Source organism: Dromiciops gliroides, chromosome 4, assembly GCF_019393635.1.
Source record: "Dromiciops gliroides isolate mDroGli1 chromosome 4, mDroGli1.pri, whole genome shotgun sequence".
Classification (NCBI taxonomy): Eukaryota; Metazoa; Chordata; class Mammalia; order Microbiotheria; family Microbiotheriidae; genus Dromiciops; species Dromiciops gliroides.
Genome location: NC_057864.1, coordinates 292,857,789 through 292,879,074, shown reverse-complemented (window position 1 = coordinate 292,879,074; position 21,286 = coordinate 292,857,789). Strand labels below are relative to the sequence as shown.

General features: G+C 35.4%; 1 protein-coding gene across 1 annotated transcript in view; it reads right to left on the bottom strand.

Annotated features, from left to right (window-relative positions):
• Positions 1-21,286, bottom strand: part of LOC122752744 (regulating synaptic membrane exocytosis protein 1-like) — a 357,197-nt gene that overhangs the window by 171,402 nt on the left and 164,509 nt on the right. The window contains 2 exon segments of the mRNA XM_043999633.1: positions 3,394-3,465; positions 19,814-19,897. Coding sequence (XP_043855568.1) covers positions 3,394-3,465; positions 19,814-19,897 — 156 coding nt within the window.

The window sequence follows — 21,286 nt, the reverse complement described above, 5'->3', positions numbered from 1 at the left end:
AATAAAGTTGTGCCTGGGAAACTGACACATGACTCTTTGAAAAGTGTTTCTGTATTCTAGTTTGGACATGTCATTCAAATATTTCTCTTCAGAAATAGTCTTTGGTTTAGAAATAAATTGGACTGACAGGAAAACTATATATCTGCTCACTATATATCAATTTCCAGAGAGGAATGAGGGAATGTGAGTAAAAGTATGAGATACGTAGGCAATGTAACTCTAGTGTCATGCAGAATTGTTAGAAGGGCAACATCTGCTTAAACTATTATTTGCCTAATCGGAGTTGGAGAGGAAACTCATGGGAACAGTATATACCATGTTGACTAAGTACTGTGTAGAAAGAGTAGAAGGGAACTTTAATATTACCTTTTGGATTATTTTGCTTGAAGAGGATAATGGCACTGCAGGCCATTCAGATTTATGCGTAAAAATATTATTCACAGCACTGGCCCTGGAGTTGTGAGTACCTGAGTCAAATCTCACCTCATACACTACTAGCTGTGTGACCCTTGGCAAGTCACTTAACCCCAACTGCCTTAAACATTCAGGGTCATCTCCAGTCAACCTGATATGTATCTTGCCACTGGTACCAGATGGCTCTGGCAGGGAGAGTGAGCTTGCTGACCTTGTGCAGCCCTCCCTCACTTAAATCCAATTCACTGCAAGTCATGACATCACCCAGATGTCATGGTCCTCTTCAAGAATGATGGACAGACAACAATTACTCATAGGGAGGGGGCAGCCAGGTGGTAAAGTAGATAGAGTTCTTGTTCAAAAGAAAAGAAGATTCATCTTTGTGAGTTCAAATCATACCTCAGATATTTGCTAACTATTTGTTAACCTGGGCAAGTAATTTAACCTTTTTTTGCCTCAGTTTTCTCATCTTAAAAATGAGCTGGAGAATGAAATGGCAAACCACTCCAGCATCTTTGCCAAGAAAACCTCAAATGGGATCATGATGACTTGGACATGACTGAAAAAAAATGACTGAATTGAGAAAGCTAAGACTTTCTCAGCAAATAACTTAAAGCAATTGTTAGGAGAGAGCTTTTGGCTTATGATTGAAATGTATGCTGAAATGTCAGAAACTGAGTCAATGGAGAATTATATCAGAAGGTCTTGAATTTTCCTATTAAATATCATTTGGCATAAAATTATTTAAAAAATTTGCTTTATTATTGCACTGAGAGACAGTATTATCTAGTAGATACAAGGCTGGCCTGGGAGTGAGAAAGAAATTGGTTAAAGCCCTACAAATGACCCATACTGACTATACCACCCTAGCATGTCATTTAACCTTTCAGTTTCCCATTCACTATATTAAGACTAGTAGTTCTTGAGATGAGTGGCTAATATCTAGTGGCAAAGGGGCTTTCTCACTGAGAGTCCTGTACATTGATGAAATCACAAGTTTGGACAAAATCAAATGTTTGTGTGTGTGTGTGTGTGTGTGTGTGTGTATGGCATAGAACTAATTCATACTCTTGGCTGAGGGAAAGAAAACATTGAAAATTGGAAAAGATGGAGAAAACAAGTTCAGAATATTAGATTTTGAGATTTAACTTTAGAAATAAGCTAGTGTTACTTTTCCCCACTGACAAGAACCAATAACTTCCAAAATATGAAATAATCAATTATTCTTTAAAAAATATGAAGACCTTGGTTGGTTTAGTTTGTTTCTTTAAATTTTTACAAATAACCAATGAGATCTTGTTTATTTCAAGGGAGTAAAAAAAATGGTGTATAGTGTAAAAATCCAGTAGCAACATGATAATTGATAAATGTAATGTAAAGAAGATAATGTACTATTTTTTCTGTGATTATATCTATACCAATCAGTTGAATGTCATTGAAAGATCAAAGTAATTGGCAAAGCAACCATGTGATCAATTGTTTTATGTAGGTATTTAAGACACTATTCATATACAAATTGGATGGGTCCACTGTAAGGTTATTTTTTTTTACAATGAGGAGATGTTTTTACATAATATCAATTGCCATGAATAAGTACTTTCAATTGAGTGCCACCAAATATCAAGATTCTTTTTTTTTGCCCCAGGGTAAGAGCCCATATAAAAATCAAAGAGACCAGAGATTCAGAAACTAAATGAAAAAACTATGGTTGGCCTGTCTAAAGAATGTATCTTTACAGAAGATATAATTTTATTAAAAAAAATTGTCACAATATTTTACTTCACCAGAATACTTGTATTCATGCTAAGGAGGTACATCACTGGTTTGATATGATTCAGTGGGAAAAGTTGATGAAAATAAATATCTGATATTTTCAAAGAAACATAAATGAAGGAAACTATAATCATGGTGCATTCAAGTGTAGGTTACCGGCTTTGGTCAGCTGTGGAGGCAGTGTCAAAATTTAGCAAAATATTTTATGGTGAAAATTACCTTAAGCAGTATAATATGTGATATGCCACCTTTTAATGAGTTCATATTTAATTATTTGGGGTAAAAATATTCAATTAAATATTTTTCATTTTACTCATAGCTCTACTATTACAAATGTTATGGGATCTTTGCGGGGGTACTAAATTAGAGTTTGTATAAGAAGATGAAGTATTTTTAACAGTCATATAGTTTTACGTTTTAGTTCAAATTGTATTTTAAATTCTAATATTTGTCATGCCATAGTTGATAGGAAGTGTGGTACAGTTGAATAGAGTACTAATTGTGGAGTCTCTGGGCTAAGGGATTTGAATCTTCTCTTTGCTTAGACAAGTCATTTTTTCTTGGCCTCATTTTTCTCACCAAAAAAAGTAAAAGTTGGATTATATGACCTCTATGGTAGGTCCATCCATCAACCCTATAATAAACAAACATTTAGGATGTTCCTACTATGCACCAGACTGAATACAAGGCACTGGAGATGACATGTCAATTCCTGTCCTTCGAATTCATAGAGCTATTGGGAGAAATGATAAAGGGGGAACATCTTACAAATTAAGAGTCTATGATCCTTTTCATGGAACCTAGAGAAAATAGTGGCACTTGCTAAGTATAGACAATCAATATTAAAATTGCTGGCATGCTAATACTTGGAAATATTGATGAGAAGTAGGAGTAACTCACCATAATTAGTAATACAATCAACAATAGTTAGTGTAAAGATTTAGAATTCAGAGCCCTGTGACTAAAGGACTACCTTCAAATTGTCATATTCTTATCCTCACTCAAGAGAATATGTCTAGATAATGATAATGATTATCCCATAAATCCCATATAATTTCATGAAATTAGTTTCACATTTGAATACTTGAAACAAGAGCCAATGCATAAAGAACACACTTGAATATTAATGTAAAATATATATGTATGCATATGTGTATATATTAAAATCAAAGATGGCCATGAACAATAGCAGAGAGCTAAGCCTACCTTTCTGCATCAGATGCATTGCTTTTCCTAGTCTGTTTTTGGTTGCTAGATCTTTCCGACTTTCGAGATTGCCTGTGAAATGAGATGTTCAAAAAGTACAGAAAATGATAAATAAAGCCATAATCATATAATAAAATGACAAAAAAGTGACTGTCAGATGGGACAGTGTTATATAGCTCTTCTCAACAAATAGGTTTAGGAATCAATGTTTTCCAATTAAAAACCCATTTAGAAACTGGAAAATGGAAGAGAAGAGCTGTCAAATGGGAACACCTGGTATTAGAAGCAAAAAGGGGCTTCATTTCCACCTCTTAGCTCCATATGAAAATAGTTGAAGGTAGATTCCTGAATAGCTATTTTTTTCCATTGACAAGCAGAAAATGAGGTGAGAAAAAGCAATGTTAGAAAAGGTGATGGTGATAGTGATGTGAGAGTTAATTCATCATTTAAGAGTGGTGAGAATAGAACCAAATCTACACTGAAAGTCAATAGCTTTGTAAAAAGGATTCATTACAAGGAAAGAACAGTGCTACAGTTAAACATGCTCCATCAGAGTAAAATAAAGTGTATTCTCTTGCCTAGTAATGCTGTTGCTTCCCCCTCTCTTCTTTATATTCACTATGCTGCTCATTCAATCAAGTAGCCCTTCTGAACATTTTTTTAAAAATTGAAATAACATAAAATCTTTGAACTGGTATAGAGGTTCTCCACTACTTAGGGAATTTTATTTCTCAAAGGTTTAAGGTCATATCTTGGAACTCCCTATTCATTTTCTTATACAAATAGTAGGTTGCATCAGGTTGCAAATGTGGACACATCCTACCCACAAAAGACTATTTAGTCCTTGATCCAACTGAACTACTATATATATATATATATATATATATATATATATATATATATACATATATATATATATATGCAATTGCAAATGAAATGTAGTTAAAGATAAAATAGAAATATTAACAATTAGATAAAAAACATAAGAATATTAGGGTTTTTAAGATATACTGTGAATTCTGGTGTTTAAGCCTCTGCTACCTTCTCTTCTAGCACCCACATCAGCGTTTGCTTCCCCCAGCCTCATCTCTAGGACATGTCCAGCATCTAGGACAGCCTTACCAACTGTGTTCGATTGATATTTCTCACTATCCTGCAATTTCTGTGCCCCAATTCTTTATCCATACTGGAGGGAATCCCATCACTGTGCTCATCTATTTTCTGTTGTCTAAGTGTAGGGAGCTTTGGAGGGATAAGTACCAGAGCAAAGCACACTTGTACCTGAAATTGGTGACCACTTGTGTTTTAAAGTGTATGTTTTTGAGAGGCATTAGCTGCTCTGGAAGTGCCAGGCTAATGCACTGTTGATAGTGCATTGTCTTTGGGGGAGTTGGGGTAGGGAACAATCCCATCCTGCCTTATGTTGGGCTGCATAATACAACTTCCTTCAGAATGATATTAACTCACATTTTTATAGTGCATTAAAGTTTTTAAGTCCTTTAGTGATCTTATTTGATCCCTTACAAAACCCTGTTACACAGGTGATATTTTTACTCACATTTTACAGATGAGGGAACTAAGACTCAGAAAAGGTAAAATAATGTGCGTGCTGCCCAGTCTGGGATGTGAAGCCAGGTCTTCCTCATTCCAAGTCCAGCAATCTGTTCATTAGGTCATTTGCTTTTCCTCTTAGATTCTGTCCCTGATAGCCCCAGGGTACCAAGTGGCCAGAATTAGCAGAGGGATGAAGACTTCTGACAGCTTGGGAATGTCCCTCATTTAAATGATAAATTAACCTTTTTCACTGCTGAATTAAGAGGGAGACTTATACTGTTCATTTTCATTAGCTACCTTCTAATATTCATGTACAAAGTTTCTTAAGTCAAGACTTAGCATCTTGGGAACTACCTATATCACTTGTATTCATTCTTAAATGGCACTGAAACTTGAAACTGTCCTTCCCTGAGGACTCAAAGATCTTAACAAAGACTCCATCTTTAAAATTCTTTTCACTTTTCCCATGTAACTCTCACAGTTACTCCAAATGATGAGTGATTAAACTTAATTTTGATGAGTGCTTAAATTTCTGCTTTTACTTTGACGAGAGCTTAACTCCATTTAGACAATTTTCGGCACAATGAGTGAGAAAATTGCAAATTCCCCAAAGGAAAAAAAAAGTTATGACAATCTACAATCCACACTTTTAATAGTGTCTGTGATTAGAATAATCAGTTATTTGGGATGGCTTCAATAAAAAAGGTTTAGCCTAAACATAATATGCTCATATGATATCTATTATGATTAATAATGATAGTAAGTCATGGAATTAATCATATTTTTACTAGCTGGAACCTAAAGAGAGTATCTATCAGGTTTTGAGCTTTAGCTTGATAAGTGCAGGTCTAAAAGTAGACAAGAAATAAAGCTCTTTCTAGCTCTATAAATGCATGGGAATGAAGCAGATCCTGAGTGTCCCTGGTCCCTCTCAGGGAAGTGCCTCCCTCCCCCAGAGATTGAGGCCTGGCTAGCTTGCTCCATGGCTAGCTGTTGCCACTTAGTCTTACAGGTCATCATCACTGTCTGTTTTGCAGACACACTATAACTAAGTAAGAGTTTAAATTGGAATCATTTTTAGCATTGGTTAAAATATGTGATAGGCTTAAATCACAATAAGGTGTCACATGAGAATTATTCCTATTTGAAAGACTTTCAGAGTTAGATCTCTGTGCTGTAAAACTGTCTTTATTATTATACACAGAGGTATACTGGGGCCAGGTAGAACCAGGTCATGAGAGCTGATTGTTAAATTTTCAGTTTGAACATTTACCTTGGAAATCAGCAAACATTACAAATCAATGCTTGATTTTTTTGTTTCTGTCTAAATTTTTAAAAGTGAAGGAGAAAATGTCAATAATGCAGTTTAAGTTAAATTATATTAACTACTATACTTCGGTCTAACTCCCCTATTCCCACCCCCTGAGAGCTGGTTGCCAAACATTTACTAGCACAATCCTAATTAAAATATAAAAAATTTGTATGAGGTACCATGAGAGAGTTAGAGGATAGTGAACCAGTCTTGACATTGGGTAGACAAGGTTCAAGTTCTGCTTTTGACACTTTATGACTAAGTGACCCTGGGAAAGTCACTTGACCTCTTAGTGTAACTAGATAATTCCCTAAGACCTGAAACTATAAAACAGTTGCTTATTTACCAAGATAGAGGGAATTTCCATACTGGAACTTCTCTGTAGCAATGAAATCATAGGTCTTAGACAAAAAAAAAAAGAAAAAATGTAGCAAAAGTATTCTGGTTTTTACTTGTCTTAAAAATGGGGTATTAAAAGTAGTTTAAGGAGGTGATTCTGGCTATAGAAGTAACATTTCCTACAAAGTGGAAAATTTCATAAATTTCCTCTGTAAGCTTCTCTTTGTATGTGGCATTTGAAGAAAATGTCATAAACCTAAGCAAAGAGAGGATGAGGTGCCAAGATAGCATTTGTTAAACACTTACTAGTTATGTGACCTTGGGCAAGTCACCAAACCCTGTTTAACTCAGTTTTCTCCTCTGTAAAATGATCCAGAAAAGGAAAAGTCAAACCACTCCAGTTTCTTTGCCAAGAAAATCCCAAATGGGATCATGAAGAGTCAGGCATGGCTGAAAAAAATGGCTGAACAAAAGATGAGGACACTGATGAGGACAATATGAGTCTTCCTGACTCCAGGCCCAGAATGCTATCCACTGTGCCACCTAGCTGCCCTATTTTAATACACCATGGACCCAAATTTTTAGCCATGTAATCAAGGTAATTCATAAAATTTTGGACATTAGAAGGATATTATATCTCCTTGAAGGGAGTTTATTTTCCAAACTTCTCATTTCATAAAGACAAAGAGAGGCTAAGTTGTTGGCCAAATATCACACATCTTCTTTGTGGTTAGTAACATCTATAATTTAGATCACTAGACTTCCAGTTTAGTACTTTCTCTCCATGCTGTGCTACACTAATAATATACCTGAGATTATGATTATCTAGTGGGCATCTGGGAAAAATATTAAAAAGTATGATAACTATCCTAGCATTTTAAGCTTGTCTTGTGTTATTTCCCCTAAATGGAGTTATAATTTTCTATACTGTATTCATCCTTATATGTCCTTTTTTTTAAGAGGCAGTATGTGATAACCTTGTTGGGTGGAGGAAAGGCAGTGAGCTTTTGAACTCATGACATGATCGCTTCAAAAAACATAAAAATAATGCCATAGGGCAATTCCTGGAGCAGTAAAACACGAAGAAGAATGTGCTGAAATCATCTTCCAACCAAGGATGGCTTGGAAGGTCCGAAGGATGGAGCTTCTATGCTAAGACAGGAGTGGAGCCCAACCCCACAGTCACCCTGATACAGATCCAGTCCCAGGAAAGGCCTCACCAGAAAAAAAGAGACCCCCTAGTGCCTCTCAATGAGCTGCAGTGCCAGTATCACCTGGAACTAAGCTCACAGTCTGGTGAGAGGGCTGAACCCTTGGCAGGGGGTAGATTACAGGGTCTCTTCTGGTGCTGAGGCAGAACTTGGGTTTTTAACCCCTACTGGGAACCAGAAGGTAGGCTTGAGTAGCAGTGGCCCAGTTGGGGGAGGGGCACAGGCTCGTGGAAGCTGACAACCATAACACACAAAGCTGGTTGATTAGCAAGTTGATCTGGGGTCATCTACAAACCAGGGAGCAGGCCAGATGAGTGAAGAACCTGCTCCTCCTTAAATCATACCACCTGGGACCTTCTGAAGCTTGGGATAGTGTAGCCTGGAAACAGTGCCCCACTTTAAGGAGCTAAAAGTCAAGTAAAAGAAAGGCAAGATGAGCAGAGAAAGGTGAGGACCATAGAAAGTTCCCTTAGTGACAAGGAAGATAAAATTGCACCCTCAGAGGAAGATATCAATATCAGGGCCGCTATATCTAAAGATTCCAAGAAAAATGTGAATTGGTCTCAGGCCATAGAGGCACTCAAAAAGGATGTTGAAGATAAAGTTAGAGAGATAGAGGAAAAAATGGAAAGAGAAATGATGGTGATGCAGGAAAAGCATGAGAAAAAAGTCAACAGCTTGAAAAGCCAAATTGACCAAATGCAAAAGGAGGTACACAAGCTCTTTGATGAAAATAATTGCCTAAGAATTAGGATTGAACAAATGGAAGCTAGTGACTTTATGAGAAACCAATAAAGCAAATCCAAATGAATGAAAAAATAGAGGGCAATGTGAAATATCTTCTTGGAAAAACTGCTGACGTGGAAAATAGGTCCAGGAGAGATAATTTGAAAATTATTGGTCTACCTGAAAACCATGATCAAGGAAAGAGCTTAGACATCATCTTCCAAGAAGTTGTCAGGGAAAATTGCCCTGATATTCTAGAAGCAGAGGGTAAAATATAAATTGCAAGTATCTACTGATCCCCTCCTGAAAGAGATCCCAAAAGGAAAACTCCTAAGAATATTATAGCCAAATTCCAGAGCTCTCAGGTCAAGAAGAAAATATTGCAAGCTGCCAAAAAGAAAGAATTCAAGTACTGTGGAGCCCCAGTCAGGATAGCATAAGATCTAGCAGCTTCCACATTAAAGGACTGGAGGGCATAGACTATGATATTCCAGAGGGCAAAAGAATTGGGATTACAACCAAGAATCACATATCCAGCAAAATTGATCATAATCTTTCAGAGGAAAAAATGGGACATTAATGAAAAAGAGGACTTTCAGGTATTTGTGATGAAAAGACCTGAACTGAATGGCATATTTGACTTTCAAATATAAGACCCTAGAGAACCATAAAAAATTGGAGTTGGGGGACATACCTGGGGTCATGCAGTGGGTGACTGTCTTGTGTCTGAGGCCAGTTTTTGGCTGGGATCCCCCTGGGTCCAAGGAGGATGCTTTGTCCAACGTGTCACCTAGATGCCCCATGATGACATCTTTAGGGTTAAATTGAGGGGAGAGGGGAATGCACTGGGGGAAGGGGAAGGGTAGAGTTAGCATGGGGTGAAATCCCACATGAAAGAAACAGGAAAGGGCTTATGGAGTGGGGGAAGAGATGGGGGAGGAGCAGGGAAGTAAATGAATTTTACACTCATCAGAATAGGCTCAAAGACCTTAATCTCATCAATTGGGTAGAGTAATCTATTTAATCTGGGCAGTAAATGAGCCTAATTCTCATCAGAATTAGCTCAAGGAGGGAATAACACACACACACTCAATTGGGTGGCATAATCTATCTAACCCTGTAGGAAAATTGGAGGGGTAGGAGATAGAGAGGGGCAAAAGAAGGGAGGGCATATTGGGGGAGGGGACAGACAGAAGCAAATCCCTTTTGAAGTGGGATAGGGTAAAAGAAGATAGATAATAGAGTAAATATATTGGGGAAGGGAATAGGATGGAGGGAAACAGTTAACAATAGTAATCATGAAAAAGAGAAAAGGGGGAAAATTGTACAAAAAATATTTATAGCAACTCTCTGTGGTGGCTAAGAATTGGGAATCAAGGGAATGTCCATCAATTGAGGAATGACTGAAAAAGCTGTGGTATATGATTGTAGTGGAAGGATATTGTGCTATAGGAAATAATAAACAGGATGATACCAGAAAAACCTGGAAAGTGTCAGATGACTGATGTATAGTGAAGTGAGCAGAACTGGGAGGACCTTGTGCATATTAACAGCAGTATTATTCTATGAGCAATTGTGAATGACTTGACTACTCTCAGCAATATAATGGTCCAAGATAATTCCAAGGGATTAATGAAGAAGCATACTATCCACTCCCATAGAAAGCACTTGTGGATTGTACATATATAACCTATATCAGATTGGTCTTGTGGAGGGGGGAGGAAAGGGAGGGAGGGAGAAAAATTTGGAATTCTAAATCTTATGAAAATGAATGTTGAAAACTACCCTTACATGTAACTAGAAAAAGAACATAACCTTCTTGAGAGAAGGGATGGTGTTTTTGCCTTTTTTTGTGTCCTCAGTGCTTATCACAATGCCCAGCATAAAGTAGGTGCTTAATAAAATGCTTGTTGATTCATTTGGCTGAGCCAAAAAAAAAAAAAAAAGAGCCAGTATAATACAGCAGAAAGACCACTGGCTCTGTAGTCTGAGTATCTGGGTTCAAATCCTATCCCTGTTGTGTTTGTTTTTGTTCAGTCACTTTAGTTGCGTCTGATTCTTTATGAGCCCACTTGGGGTTTTCTTGGCAAAGATTCTCAAGTGGCTTTCCATTTCTTTCTCATGCTCATTTTACAGATGAAGAAATTAAGGCAAACAGAGTTGAGTGACCTGCCCAGGGTCACATAGCTAATAAGCGTCTGAGGCTAGATTTGAACTCAGGAAGATGAATCTTCTTGACTAGAGGACGGGAATTATATCCACTGCCCCTTCTTATATCTTGAGTAAGTATTCTCTTAATATTTTTACATATTATTTGAAATTAAAAAAATATGACTTTGTCAAATTATGAAAGTAAGCTTAAGAGTAGGTAATTATTTATTGACATTTTCTCATTTTATTTTTGGGGGGAGGAGATAAAAATAAAGTTAATGATTTTTCCCACATTTTTAGTACCCACCCCTCTTTCAGATATCTTGAGAATCATTCCTTCAAAACTCTTAAAATAATGTTGTTACTGTCTGAACTGACCTTCTCTATGTGTCTACTTGGTCCAGTTCAATTGTTCTTCTAATTTTTGCTTCCTATAGTGCCATTTCTACTTTTTCATGAAACACTCAAAGGACTATGATGTTAGATTTCAATTGTTATTATTCAAATGTCAGTGATAGAAAAAAAAGTTGGCTACATATATCTTGCAGATTTTTCTGTATCTTATTTGCAAGTCCCATTTCCATCCCTATATACTCTTAAGGTTAGATGGATAATTTAAGTCACTTGCTGAGCTTTCCTCAGAATCATATTTTCCCCATCCACTGCCTACAGACTCTCCCTTGATAAAGTTTCTCCATAATAACATCAAAAAAATGGAAAAAGCCTTTCTTATGACTGATGAGGCTCTTCACATACACATTGGCAGAAAACTGTACTAGAATTAATGTACAATTCAGGGCTTCAAAATGAGATGTTATAATTCAAAAATGTTTTATCTACTTATATAGATATTGTTTTTCAGTTGATTCAGTAGTGTTTGAGCCTGTGACCCATTTGGGTTTTCTTGGCAAAGATACAGGAGTGTTAGTTACTTCCTTTTCTGACTCATTTTCCAGATGACGAAAATGGCCAAGCAGTGTTAAGTGGCTTGAACTAATAATTGTCTGAGGCTGGATCTGAACTCAGATCTTCCCAACTCCAGGGCTAGTGCTCTATCCACTGTGCCACCTAGCTGCTTAAACATACATACATACATGAATACACACACACCCATGCATGCAATACATATGTGTATGTATATGTGCACATTTGCATATTTATACATACATATACCTATATACTATATTATATGTAATAGTATCCTGTACTATATAGTATACATATTTATAATATGTGATAGTGTACTGGATAGTATATAGGTATGTATAGTTGTATATATAGGTATGCACATACATATATGTATATGCATATGTACATATACACCTATATGCTATATAAAAAAGCAAATGGATTAATATTTTACAAATTATGATATGTGATTTGATGAGCAATATATAAGGTAAAAAAATGATGACTTTGATCATGATGGAAGCCTTCTTGTGAGAGATTTAGATTACAAGGATAAGAGTCAGAATGAGAAGGTACTGATGGAAAGCAATTTGAACCCTTTGGGAGAGTATCTACATTAATGAGATCACAAATTCATTTAAGTGAGAATTTTACTATTTCTTAAACATCTCTTTCCTTCTTGCCAACAGGTAGAACATGCTCTATTCATGTATAGAAACATGTGTAAAATAACACAAAAAGCACTGGATTAGGTGTCACAACACTGTGGTTCTAGTTCCAACTCTCCCACTATGAGTTTGTATAAACTTGGTTATGTTGCCTTTCTGAGTCTCAATTTCCACATCTACAAAGATGGGAAAAACAACTGCCCTTCTTACTCCAGAAAGTTTTTATGAAGATCAAAAGAGATAATGTAAGTGAAACAACTTTGAAAAGTTTAAAGACTTTAAAATGTAAGAAAGAATTAAAAAGAAACAGTTTTAATGACCATCGAACATATGACTTCACAAATCTAGCCTAAATTTACATATAAATACGTAAAGGCTATGTGGTTTTCTTTCAGGTTAGATTTTCTCTTATTAATATTTGCAATTCATATGGTTTAAATGTGAAACAAACTTAATTTGGTCTTACTTGCACACTGTGACTCAGATTTCTTAATAAATAATTGATAACTAATCAATTACATGGAGATATTTTACAAACTAATGATAATTTGTAAATTGCACAAGTCTATTAAGGGATCATTATATTTAGTCCATGCAATGAAATAACAGCTGAAAACATTAAAATACTAAGATTAGGGAATTATGCTAAAATTATAGACATTTCTATTCCTATAAAATAGAAACCAAATCCTATGATAAAATAATTTTTTCATTGAAACTAAAATCTGATAAATGAGGATACCTCTGTGTTGTTGCTGGTTTAGCACTTTGGTGGCTTATACTGTCTTGTTTGGGAATGTAAGACTCCAACATCCGGATCCTTCATAATTTGGGAAACATGGAATTGTATTTGGACATAATGGATAAAAACAGAGAGATGGTCACATGCAATGAAGATGAACACATGCAATAAAAAACTATAAAACCATATGCATATACTTTCAGCCATCGAATATCTGGTAGTTTTCCTGATGCCTTTACAGGTGATGCTTTTATTTTATGCAGATAAAGGATATTTTTGGAAAAGCAGTGGCATCTGCAGACAAAGGATGTGGAAAAACATGATAAATGTTGAAATGGAGCACAAAGTAAGTGATTATAATTCACCATAATGGTGATATTATAATTTTCCTTACTAACACTGAATGTATATATACAAAAGCCAACAGTTATCCCCCACTGGGAGTAAGTTTTGAGTTAGGGGATTTGATGAGGTCCAAAGATCCTACTTTATTTTCACTGATGGGTGTGAATTTAGTCACATCAAATCATTGAAAACCATTTGTTCCCTGGCCCTCTCTGTCCTAGGCTCCTATGCTTGGCCCCTAACTGGAGAGTGGATATAGTCAATTGACATATAAAACAAATTCTCCCAGAAGGGAACCTGGTAAAAATAATTTTAACTATGTAAATTCACTGATTAATTTTAAGCAGCAAATAAGTAATCTAAAGTGAACCAGATTGCTTTGATCCTATACTCTTCTCTACCTCCTTCCAAACAGGCTTTCCAACTTTCTTAGTTCCTAGGAATTTTTTAGCATATAGATGTGTTTACACATGAAAACATTTTGCACCTAAAATCACTTTTTGTTGCCACTGTGTAGATGAATGCCCCCAGTTTTTGTGACCAGAATATTTGATTCAATGGTTCCTTGAAAAAAACAAACAAAGGTTTAAAAGATATCTGCAAATAGTAAGAAAATAAAGGAATGCTTTGTCTTGGATAGTTTAAACTTGACAACTTAAAGTATTTAAAATGTTAATAAATAGGCAAACCAACATTTATTAAGCACTTGACTTGTGCAAGGCATTATAGAAAGCCCTAAAATGAATACAGTTCAAAAATAAAGCTTAATATCAGCAAATAACATATTTTCATTTGAGGATATTCTTATACTTAATCTACTAACTGTACATCATCCTGGTTTAGGGACAATCACAAGTAGAGAAAAATAATCAATGACCCATTCCCCCAAATTATATGATACTAATTATTATTCCCATAGTTCTACTCCTATTTACAGAAAAATTATTTTAAGCATTGCAACCGGGCCCACATTTTGTTCAGAGGCAGAAACACAGCTAGAGTACACATAAACTACAGCAGTTCTAAGGAATTTAAAGAAAACTATTTGCACAGTGAATCTTTTCTGTGAGAACAACTTCTCAACTGAGTAAATTATAGCTTTTTAAAAATAGCATTCGGGGCAGCTAGGTGGTGCAGTGGATAGAGTATCAGCTCTGGAGTCAGGAGGACCTGAGTTCAAATCTGCCCTCAGACACTTAACACTTACTAGCTGTGTGACCCTAGGCAAGTCACTTAACCCCAACTGCCTCACCAAAAAAAAAAAAAAAATAGCATTCACACCAAATGGACACGGTCATTGAAATGGTAAAGTTAAAAGGCATGCCTTCATCTTGCAAAGTCATGTCCCTTTCCTCCTTCTTCCCCCCAATAGTATAGTTGCCAAATACCAATGATATATTTCAAGGTCGGAAATGCCTACTTTATTTGTATCATTGCCTAAGAAATCTCAAAAGCAATGATCTTTTTAAATTATTTGCCTCATAGGAAATGATTTAAACTGGCTAAGAAAAAGAGACCTCTTGCAATAGCACTTTTTTTTTTTCAAAAAGTGGACTAAAATCTGGAATAATTAAAAAGCATAAAATAAAATGTTGCAAATTGTTTAAACACAGTGTGAATTTTGATAGCAAAACATTTTGAACTGTTATTGTCAGTTAATCTTTCTTATATGTCCTGCATCAATTATTGAAGCTATACTATAATGTGTGTGAAAAAAGAAAATTACATTCCAATTAACCAAAATATGAGAGGCACTTATTATATAGTGGATATAGAGCAGGCCTCAAAGTCAAGAAATTATGAGTTTGAGCCCTGTCTCTCACACATACTTGCTCTATGGGCAAGTCACTTAACCTCTCAGGCAAATTGTGAAGGCAAGTTTTATCAGATTCAATCAACTAACGTATCTATATATCTATATCATTTTAGTTTGTAAAGTTCTTTGAAAATATTACCTCATTTTTTCCCCTGGAAACAGCCCTGAAAGGTAGATGGTATTATTATCCATATTCGATAGATGAGGGAACTGAGGCAAAGAAGTTATGTGACTTGCCCAGGGTCACAGAGTTCAGTAAGTATGTGAAGAACTACTTGACTTCAAGTCTAGTGCTCTACCCACTACACCACAAAGTTGCCATTAAGTAAAAAGGGATTTGAAAAGAGACACCCAGTATATATCTTTTCTTTGCAGAGTACTCAGCGATTGAATCCCTTTGCTATCTCATCAGTTGGGAACTTCTCGCTGATGATGCCAATCACATGCAGTACAATTTCTGCCCTTGTCCTCCCTTGTATTCACCTCTGGGGCTCCATCCAATGTCAGCCCTGGCTTTCTCCTGGTATTGCCAGTGTATTGTGACTGTTCACCTATCATCCCTTATTCGTGCCACATGGCTAGTCAATCTTCTCTTCCTATCATTCAGTTCACTGAGGACATCTCTTTTTCCTGTTCTTCTGAGTTCCTTGTAGGGAATATATTGGAATTGCAGTTCTTTGAAGGTGGTGGTATTCTCTCTTAACTGCCACATAACAATACTAGGAGAATATTAGTATAAAAAGCTAGGCCCTTGTCTCATGGGAAGTTTAGGGTCATTAAATGAACTTTGCAATTTGCTGAAGGTAATCTAGCTCATTCTCTTCCATTTCACTTCTAGCACCCTCCATCAATATTATCTGTCCCAGATATACATGCTGGTGGGGCATGCTAAAATCTGGGCAATGGACATTCTATCTCCACTCATACTTCCTGTATGGATGGACAGGCCTTTGAGTTTTACAGATCTTTCCCAGGAAGCTCTGAAATATACTGGGGCTTATCACAATCTGTACAATATCATCTGCAAAGAGGGACATCCTGAAGACTTCACCATCCACAGGGAATCTTTCTTTGATCTGGACTCCACACTAGATTTCCTTCAGAATAGCTTTGGTAAACATACATTTTCCTGTTTTGTGCCTCACCTGATGCTTAACAGCAGAAGGTAATGAACAAGATTATTTCAACTATATCTTTCAAGAAATCTGGAATGATTTTAATATTTGGATGATTTTAGTATGACAGACACATTATTTTAAATTATTCTATAAAACTGAATTTTCTTTTACTAAAGCATTAAAAAACAATCAACAAGTAATGAGCACAATGGTTTCTATGATTCCTAACATCTTCCAGTCAGTTGTAAAATGGCAAAGATATGGTCCATTGCTACATATCACTTGCAAACAATTGGTTGTTTCCTAATAATCCCCTCAAATAGGTAACCCTTGAATTTTACAGATGACTTATAAAAATGCATGTATATGAGAAAGTATGCATGTATGTTATCAGTATTCATGTTCTCTTGATTATTTTGTTAGTGTTAACATAACCGAGTTTTTTTAATACCTTTCGTATATTGCTGAGTGATCGATACCACAACCACACAATTGTGTCATGTCCAACAAGCATCTACTTGATCCACTTGATCCAATCTGGCTGTTGCTTAACTTGTCTTTGTTCTCTTTAGTGCCATTTCTGCTTCTCCCATCGCAAAGCCAGAACTATGATGTTAGGGTGCAAATGTATTTGTTTGACCATCCTCGATTGAGTGAAAAATTTGGTATATTGATTTTTACATATCTTTTACAATTTACTTCCACCTTCCAATTTCTCCAATCCTTGCTTAATTGGATATCTCATCACATTTTCTTTAAATTTCTTTTATAACCGACTGGTTCACTGTGCTTTGTGTTAAACTGCTTATTATCATCCATATTTGTTAGATATTATGAATGACTTTATATTGTAAATGCAATAGCCTTTGCCAACCATCTCCCTGTTTGACAATAAAATCAAATGTTTCTTATATATCATGTTTCCAGGCTCTCTTCATCTTTTTCTTGTGGCAATTAATTTACATTATTTAAACTTTTGGATAAAACTAAAATAGTATGTCGATTTTATTCTTTTGTCCACTTCCCATTTATTTTTTTTTATTACTTGTTTAATACTTTCAGAATATCTTAGCCAAATTCAGAGAAGTATTTCAACAGAATCCCAACTGGTCACCAGGTTCAAGTTACAACTTATTGACCTTGGGCAAATCACTCAACCTTTTGAAGTCATTTCCTCGTAGTTACAATGATAGTTTTAGATTAAATGATATACTTCTAAAGTCCTTTCCACCTCAAAAATCTATGACACTTCACCTCTTTGAGGAGACATCATAATTTTTAGTCACTTCACTTTCTCTGGGTTAATGTTTTATTTTTTGTTTTGTTTTTTCCTCTGACTACAGCCAATATGGTGTCTGCTATCATGAATGCCTCAGGATATATTCTCTGCTCACCTCCATCTAACATACTTTCTTAATTGATTTTTTTTTGGGGGGGGTGAGGCATTTGGGGTTAAGTGACTTGCCCAGGGTCACACAGCTAGTAAGTGTCAAGTGTCTGAGGCCGGATTTGAACTCAAGTACTCCTGAATCCAGGCCTGGTGCTCTATCCACTGCGCCACCTAGCTGCTCCTAACATACTTTCTTGGTCTCTTAAATATACTCCTCAGATATCACCTTTTACATAAATCCCTTCCTGGTCTCCTTATTTCCTAGAGCCTTTCCTCCCTAACTCCCTTTTTATTTAGCTACTTTATATTTATTCTCTTTATGTTATATATATATATATATATATATTCTCATATATATATACATATTCAACATATGATGCATATATATCTATATCTATGTATACATAGATATTCATATCTATCATCTATCTATCTATCTATCTATCTATCTATCTATCTATCTATCTATCTATCTGTCCTTGTTGCCTCCCCTATTAGACTGTAAGATATTTATAAACAGGGATTGTTTTATTAATTCTATCCCCCCACGAGAACCTAGCACAGTGCTTGTTTTATCATACACAATGGGAAAGGGAAGAGAATAAGCATTCATATAATGTTTACTCTATGTCAGGCACTGTGCTATGTGGTTTCCAGAAATATTATCTCATTTTACCCTCAAAACAAGACTGGGAGGTAGGTGCTGTTATTATTTCCATTTTACAATCAAGGAAACTGAGGCAAACAGAGCTTAAATGGCTTGCCCCGGGTCACTCAACTAGTAAATGTCTGAGGCTGGATTTGAACTCAAGTTTTCTAGACTCCAGGTCCAGCAATCTGTTTATTGCATACACTTTATATTTGTGGATTGATTGATTAATAGTGGAAATACTCATACATGTTTAAAAAAAATAAGTATTTTCTTGAAAAAACATTTTCAAAAGGAAAAGAGGTTGAATTTTTTTTAAACATTTGAAGACTACTTAACCGAGAGTCTCAAAGTATCTTAAATTCCAAGTTTCTTCAGAGAGCGAAAGATGATAAAATTAATTTTGAGTACTTAATAACAATCTTCATTGAATTTAAAGTAAGAACATGGGAATAATTGAGCTTTGAAAAAATAATCTTTGTTGATCTTTCTCCATTTTAGAAAATAAAAAAGGGTATATCCTCTCCTACCTCCTGTCTTATATACACCTTAACTTCTCTGATTGGTATATCAAAGGAAAGTTCATTAATAACTAAAACCCTTAAAATAACACAACTGAAACCCAAAATAATGAATCATAATTTATGGCATGAAATACACAATCAACTATGTCCCTAAATCAAATTTAGTTAAAGTTTTCAATAAGATCTGGCTTTTGAAGTACATTTTAAGAATTGAATATTTTTGCCAACAGTAAAAAGAAAACAATCTAACATTATATAAGACAAACTATCATCAATATTTAATACAATACATATTAAAATAGTACAACTGGTCCAAAAATGAATTGGCAGAAGGATAACACAACTGAGAGTGGAAGCAATGGAAGATGTTGTGACCTGTAGGCATCAGCAGATAATGAATGGAAGCACTGGTATTATTTGATCAAACCAAGGTTGCCAGTAAAATTGATCTTGTATAATGTTTGACTTAAAAATGAAAATATGAAATATGTCACTCCCAACTGTTGCATGGTATGTGCCACAGAGCCTCTCTCTTTCACATACCAGACTTCATCAGCAATAATACTGAGAAATGAGAAGATTGAGACTGATTCACTGCCTGAGAATAAAAGAAACAGACTCTGCAGCAGAAGGTAAGGTATTATAAAGCACCTGAGGACACATGTGGATGATTTTAAAGACTGTTTTAGGGTTGAAATTAATATTAAAATACTTTACAACAAGATTTAAAAAATGATCATTTGGCATCATGGTATTCTGAATAGTGTCACTGAATGCTCACCTGGGTTACCTCTGTGAACATTCTGAGGTGCTGTATAATAATGGGAAGCAGTCAGTGATGGAATCAGAAGGATTTTCTCTGAGCTCCTGGTAGTAAGCATGTAATGAACTTATTTCCAATATATTCAATTTGGTGGCATACAAATTTTGTAGGTCACTTTTCCATTAGGAGGAATTGACTAGTACCTGTCATCCTCAGGAGATGCATGCTGGATTTGAATCCTGGGACTAGTAGGTCTTCGCCTATCTAGGGAGGGGGACCATCTACCCCTGTTTGTCCAATGAACAAGACAGGAAAAAAAACAGGACATTTAGTATTTCCTACAAGTAAAAGATATATGGAATATTGGGACTGGAAAAGTAGCATTAAAAGGCAAAATGCTTGTTTTCCCTAGCTTCAGAATTATGCATTAAAATGTACATATTGTAAGATGGATACAACATTTTTAATAAATTAATCATTACATTATACAATAAGAATAACTAAAATCTGCAATTTATTTCATAATTTTAAAATTTAAGTACTTCAAAAGATTCACTTGGGAAAAAAAAACTTGATATAATTTTTAAGGAGTTTGATTCTTGGTTGTTTTTCTTTTGCTTATACTAGTTTTAAAAGAAATTTTGTAGATAGCTTAAACTTCAAAATCCCATATTATAATCAAAGAAAAGCAATAGTTTTATGAATTCCCTTCAACTCATGAAGAGGCAGAATGGAGACCCTTTGTCTGAAATACACTGGACCCCCATATACTTTGAAGAATCAACTCATCATCAAAGATGGATTTAGACATGAGTAATATGATGTCAAACACAATGTAGAAGTTCTTTGCATTTTAATTCGGTAGAACATTTCATTTTTCTAAAATTAGACAGCAATTTTAAATAGATATACTCTGTAAAACTGAATGAAGTGTTAGTGGAAAGATCCACAGGCTGATAATCAGGATATTTGCTTTTATTCCTGGTTTGTCCAGTAACTAAATAGGTGACTTTGGTTTTAAATTTAGTCACTTGAAAAGTTAGAATTTATACCTTTGATTTTGAAGGTTCTTTTCAGCCCTAAAACTCCACTATCCATATTACAAATTATGAAGAGCCAAAGAGATGTATACCCTAAATCGATTAGGACAAACCTTCAGAGGGAGTGATGCCCTCCTTGAATTGTACTGTAAGGAAGAATATAGGAAATAGCATTGGCTCTGGTGTCAGGTGTCCTAGGTTCAGACCCCAGTTGGACCACTTGCCACCTCTATGGTGTCAGGGAATTAAATTAATTTCTCTGGGCATCAGTTTCCTCATATGTGAAGTGAGGAGGTTGGACTAAGGCCCCTTACAGCTATAAATCTTATTTTTATGGTGGTGAAAAAAAAGTTAATTTGAGAACATGACTAAGAGATATAAAAGGGCTATGAAGCTACTTAGAAACATGAGAAATTATCAATGACTCTCTTTCATACATATAATTGCTGCTATTGGGCATGCTGCTCTGATAGTCACTCAGGGATATGTGTCATTAACAGCTTACTTATAGACTACTTACCTCAAATAAGTATAGATCTTTTTGAATATAATGAGGGAGAGGTTTTGTCTGTTTCTTTATTAGTTTGAGCAATGTGTCAATATAGAAGAATGGAAAGCTTGGGTGCTTTGCCCACC